The sequence below is a fragment of the Centruroides sculpturatus genome, unplaced genomic scaffold (genome assembly GCF_000671375.1).
Source record: "Centruroides sculpturatus isolate CEXI.00-Female unplaced genomic scaffold, Cexi_2.0 scaffold364, whole genome shotgun sequence".
Taxonomy (NCBI): domain Eukaryota; kingdom Metazoa; phylum Arthropoda; class Arachnida; order Scorpiones; family Buthidae; genus Centruroides; species Centruroides sculpturatus.
The window spans coordinates 122,858-129,175 of record NW_019384799.1 but is presented as its reverse complement, the minus strand read 5'-3'; the positions used below and the strand labels follow the sequence as shown (position 1 = coordinate 129,175).

Genomic DNA, 6,318 nt, shown 5'->3' with positions numbered 1-6,318 from the left:
CGGCTGTCCACCGTCTTAGAAGGATTCGAAGTAGGATCTAAAACCCAGATACCTTTAATAGCTCACAATATTCCTGAGCGACTAAGCCCTACATATAAAATAACAACACTTCGTCTTTTAAATGACGTTTACTGATTACGACTCACTATAGACAAAGCATGAAAAAAGCAACCTTTTCAAGTGTTCTTTTAAAAACCAATTTTAACATCAAAAACAAATTAAAATTATATTATTTCAAAAACACAATATTAATCTTAGGTGGAAAAAGACTTTCAACTCAAACTATTCAATAATTTGACTTTTGACAACAGAAATAAGTGCAAATAAAATCAAATTTAATGAAAGATAATCTCTACTCGTTTCTTCGAATTCGTATGAAATTATGCCAATGTTTCATTTCGTTTAGTCTAAATTTCAAAGATCTATAATGCCACAAGAAAATATTATGTTGGTTCACTTCAATCTGTGATAAAAATATAACGGAAATATATACATGTATAAATGAAAATGCAAAGCAAAAAGTAGTCAAAATGTTTATTGTATAAAAGAAATTATACAAGGATATATGGGGAAAAAGTGAATAATCAAAAGTTATCGTGCAGTTTTTTACTTCCCATTAAATGTAAATTACTTCAAAGAAACATTATTTGATATTCTATGAGGGAATACAAAATTCCGTAGAGGAACTATCAAGAAAGGAAATTAAATGATTATTCATTCTGAAAAATTTTTGGAATTTATTTTAATTTTTTATCCCTATGAGCACTTAAGAGGACCTTTTCATTAACCCCATTATAAGATCGGTCAAATCTAATCCACGGTGGGACAGACAACTGGTGAGGAATGAAGCCCGATGTACCTGAACGGCCCACCTCCCAAAAAATTCAAAGTCAGGGCGTTTTTTGACCTGTTTGCATTCGATCTGGACTTCCCCAGCGCGATAGGTTGACATCTTACGCCTGGCCATCTCTATCAGACCAGGCGTATATCTATGCAAAAAAGACAATTTCCTAAAGCCGGGATTCCTTAAATCCGTTTGCAAATTCACATATAAATAATAGTATACAAATTTAAAGTGTACAATGAACTAATCTAACATAGTGACATTAAATTAGACTAAAATTGTTCATAATAAATGTAAAAAATAAAATTATTAATTATTTCTTAAAAGTCCGCATTCCAAGCTTTGTCTACGACTCGTAATGNAATATTATGTTGGTTCACTTCAATCTGTGATAAAAATATAACGGAAATATATACATGTATAAATGAAAATGCAAAGCAAAAAGTAGTCAAAATGTTTATTGTATAAAAGAAATTATACAAGGATATATGGGGAAAAAGTGAATAATCAAAAGTTATCGTGCATTTTTTTACTTCCCATTAAATGTAAATTACTTCAAAGAAACATTATTTGATATTCTATGAGGGAATACAAAATTCCGTAGAGGAACTATCAAGAAAGGAAATTAAATGATTATTCATTCTGAAAAATTTTTGGAATTTATTTTAATTTTTTATCCCTATGAGCACTTAAGAGGACCTTTTCATTAACCCCATTATAAGATCGGTCAAATCTAATCCACGGTGGGACAGACGACTAGTGAGGAATGAAGCCAAATGTACTGTACCTGAACGGCCCACCTCCCAAAAAATTCAAAGTCAGGGCGTTTTTTGACCTGTTCGCATTCGATCTGGACTTCCCCAGAGCGATAGGTTGACATCTTACGCCTGGCCATCTCTATCAGACCAGGCTAATATCTATGCAAAGAAGACAATTGCCTAAGGCGATGATTCTTTAAATCCGTTTGCAAATTCACATATAAATAAAAGTACTGTATACACATTTAAAGTGTACAATGAACTAATCTAACATAGTGACATTAAATTGGACTAAAATTGTTCATAATAAATGTTTAAAATAAAATTATTAATTATTTTTTAAAAGTCCGCATTCCAAGCTTTGTCTACGACTCGTAATGTTCTTAATCTGGAACTTCCTATAGAGTAATTAAAGAACTCAGATTGCATATCAAGTAAATTATTTTAAAAGTAATATGTCGGGAAACTTACCGTAGAATGACTCTTTTATTTCATGTCGACTTTCGGTTGTGTCGAATCTTCAGACGAGAATAAAACTGATCTTTCAGCTGTTAAAGATTCAATGAAAACCAACTTTATGAATATTAATTTTAAAATTTTTATTAGGCAACGAAGTTTATAGAAGACATATAAAATAATTTCTCTCTAATCAGGAAGTTTCCAGATCACACGAAATTTCTTTCAGTATAAATTTATATTATATTGATAAAGTTTTATTGAAAATTATAAATGTGATCGCCGCAGGCGGCTGATAAGTCCGTTGAAGACTGTCATTTTGGTTTTTCTTGGAGGATTTTGGGCGAGTCTTGTGTGAAAAGTAAACGATGGAAGTTGAAAAGGAATTTCATGTAAGGCAATTTATGGGTTTGAGAAATTCCACAACAGCATAAAGTCAAAGTGTGAAAGGTCAAACAGCACCCGCCCGAGTCAGGACTGACACCGCCTGTGACATCTGGCTCAAAGAAATCTTTCGATAAACGCGCAAGAGGTCATCTAAAGATGAAAACATTTAAATAAATGTGTGGATAGCTTGAGGAATATAATGTTAATATTACGAAAACCTGCAATTTGCATTGTTACTTATGATTTNCTATCAAGAAAGGAAATTAAATGATTATTCATTCTGAAAAATTTTTGGAATTTATTTTAATTTTTTATCCCTATGAGCACTTAAGAGGACCTTTTCATTAACCCCATTATAAGATCGGTCAAATCTAATCCACGGTGGGACAGACGACTAGTGAGGAATGAAGCCAAATGTACTGTACCTGAACGGCCCACCTCCCAAAAAATTCAAAGTCAGGGCGTTTTTTGACCTGTTCGCATTCGATCTGGACTTCCCCAGCGCGATAGGTTGACATCTTACGCCTGGCCATCTCTATCAGACCAGGCTAATATCTATGCAAAGAAGACAATTGCCTAAGGCGATGATTCTTTAAATCCGTTTGCAAATTCACATATAAATAAAAGTACTGTATACACATTTAAAGTGTACAATGAACTAATCTAACATAGTGACATTAAATTGGACTAAAATTGTTCATAATAAATGTTTAAAATAAAATTATTAATTATTTTTTAAAAGTCCGCATTCCAAGCTTTGTCTACGACTCGTAATGTTCTTAATCTGGAACTTCCTATAGAGTAATTAAAGAACTCAGATTGCATATCAAGTAAATTATTTTAAAAGTAATATGTCGGGAAACTTACCGTAGAATGACTCTTTTATTTCATGTCGACTTTCGGTTGTGTCGAATCTTCAGACGAGAATAAAACTGATCTTTCAGCTGTTAAAGATTCAATGAAAACCAACTTTATGAATATTAATTTTAAAATTTTTATTAGGCAACGAAGTTTATAGAAGACATATAAAATAATTTCTCTCTAATCAGGAAGTTTCCAGATCACACGAAATTTCTTTCAGTATAAATTTATATTATATTGATAAAGTTTTATTGAAAATTATAAATGTGATCGCCGCAGGCGGCTGATAAGTCCGTTGAAGACTGTCATTTTGGTTTTTCTTGGAGGATTTTGGGCGAGTCTTGTGTGAAAAGTAAACGATGGAAGTTGAAAAGGAATTTCATGTAAGGCAATTTATGGGTTTGAGAAATTCCACAACAGCATAAAGTCAAAGTGTGAAAGGTCAAACAGCACCCGCCCGAGTCAGGACTGACACCGCCTGTGACATCTGGCTCAAAGAAATCTTTCGATAAACGCGCAAGAGGTCATCTAAAGATGAAAACATTTAAATAAATGTGTGGATAGCTTGAGGAATATAATGTTAATATTACGAAAACCTGCAATTTGCATTGTTACTTATGATTTCAGCTTTATTCCCCAATGTTCATTTCTGACTATTGACTTCACTACATTATANTCCGAGCGTTAATAAGGAGAGCCTATTTATATTGTGACCGAGTCGCTGACAGAGAGAAGGAGATTGATAGAATATTGCAGGTGGCCCGGACCCTGGGTTACAGAAAAAATATAATTGTAGGAATGCTTAAGAAGTATGAAAGGGGCATAGTAAAAAGAGATTTAAGGAATGTTCCTACTAGGATCACAAAGTTTACTTATAATAGTAGTATGAATAGTGTAATGAAAGAAATTGCTAGTCGAAAGGAATCAAGAATGGTATTAAGAAGAGCCCCTAATTTGTATAAGATCTTGAGAAATGATAAGGATAGTATCAAAGTGGAAGAAAAAGCAGGGGTGTGTAAGATTCCTTATGAAAACCTACAACTGGATGTTAAAAAAGATTATATCGGCGTCACTACTTGTAAAATTTTTGATTTAAATATTTTTATGTTCTATTTATGGAACATTTGCGTTCCATTTTTTCGACCTGAAGATGGCCTATTAACTAGACTGAAAACGTTTGTTTTTGCAATATTATATTTATTTCTCGGCAAAAAAAGGTGTTTTCTTTATTATTATTTAGTTGCTGAGCGCTTTTGGTATTGTGTAGAGATAATTTGAATGTCAGTTAGTAATGATATCCAAGATCACAAAAAATACTTAAAATCAACACCAACAAAAATAGTTTAAAATATACGAAAATAAATAAATAATTTATATAATGATAATCACTTGTATTTTGTGAATCGTCGACGTCATTATTTTGCATTCGAATTTTGTTCAAATTACCCTTTATAAAACAGAAAATTAGGGAGAGAAGGCAACAGAATACTCCTTGAAATAGCCCATAAAAAAATGGAAACAGCATAATTGATGTTTGTTTCTAAGTGTAAAGTCTCTTTTAATAACAAAAAATCAGAATCTTACAATTTACAATATAAATCAAAGACATACATACGGAGGTATCAAAGGATAAAACAATAATGCCGAATGCAACAGTAAAATTCTGAATTCCGCTCTCAATAGCTATTGCAGTGCAGGCTGCTTTGGAGTTTCTACTGACGAAAGCTATGACATATCCAGTTATAATTCCAGTTATGGGAGATAATAAAGAAGTTATAATAACCTTCCACGATACTATACTAAACATGTGTTGAGAGAAGATTATCTCCATTATCACGAAAATTATGATCATTATCATACTTGTTGCACTTCCCCACTATTAATAAAACAAAAATAGTTTCATAATATAATATAAATGATTAAACTTAACACCTTAACTATTTAGGAAATCATGTTTTATACCTTAGTTATATAAGAAGATACTTTAGGAGCTTTCCATTTTATTATCATACCCAAAATCAAGGGAGAAACAATCATTAATAGTGATAATGCAATATTTTCATACGGTATTTTTAAGTTCTTAGCATCTGTATTACTTGCATATATCCAAAGGTTCAAAGGCATCAAGCCTAGGGATGCTACGATAGATATTGTAGTCATAGTAATACTATGACATGGTAAATATTCATTTTATGGATAATATTCTCTGTAGCTAAATATAGTGAAAAATTCTTACATACCTCAGGGAAACATCGCCATCCAAATAATATGTAAAGACGTTAGAAACAGCAACTCCGGGGCAACATGATATAATAAGCAAACCAGCCGCTAGACTCGATTCGAATTGAAATATAACACTATAAATAAATCCAATCAATGGCATTATAACAAATTGGCAAAAGAGTCCAATAGCTGGACCAACGGGTTTTCGGATTCCTTTATAAATCTATTAACGTAAAAAATNCCAATAATTAAATATCTTAATTTGTCTTTTCATTACTTTAATCGTTTTAAAATAATATTTAATGGGTATAATCGTTTATTATTTTCAATTTTGTACATATACTTTATAACTCGAATAATTTCGTGCTATTATTTAAAGTGTATAGAATCATTGTAGACATAACGAAAAAACGAAAATATTAAAAGTAAAAGCTTAGCAAAACACGAAAACAAATTTATAAGTGTAAAGTAAGGAATATTAAAAAATATTTTCTTACTCCGTCATCATCGTCTGCCAACGATTCACTTTTGGGTGTAGATTCATTCGCATTTTTTATGTCTTTCGATTCACTTAACTCTTTATTTCTTTCCATTGTTTCTTTCTTTTCATTGCTTTCTAAAAAGTAATCATTTAACCATTTATCTTGTAATTTTATATCATCATGCATAGACGTATTCAAACACATTCATTATAACAATAAAAGTGCTCAGCAAATACACACATAAAAATAAAACACCTTAATTTCTTGCTGAGAAAATATGTAATTGAAAACAAACGTTTTCAGCCCG

At 31.5% G+C, this 6,318-nt stretch overlaps 1 protein-coding gene across 1 annotated transcript; it reads right to left on the bottom strand.

Annotated features, from left to right (window-relative positions):
- Positions 1-1,164: 1,164 nt before the first annotated feature.
- Positions 1,165-5,696, bottom strand: LOC111629507 (solute carrier family 10 member 6-like). The gene is made up of 4 exons (XM_023373424.1): positions 5,547-5,696; positions 5,269-5,473; positions 4,922-5,182; positions 1,165-1,230 (listed from the first exon to the last, which is right to left on the bottom strand). The coding sequence occupies exons 1-4, from the start codon at positions 5,687-5,689 to the stop codon at positions 1,165-1,167; spliced, it is 675 nt and encodes a 224-aa protein (XP_023229192.1). The 5' UTR covers positions 5,690-5,696.
- Between the last annotated feature and the right edge of the window lie 622 nt (positions 5,697-6,318).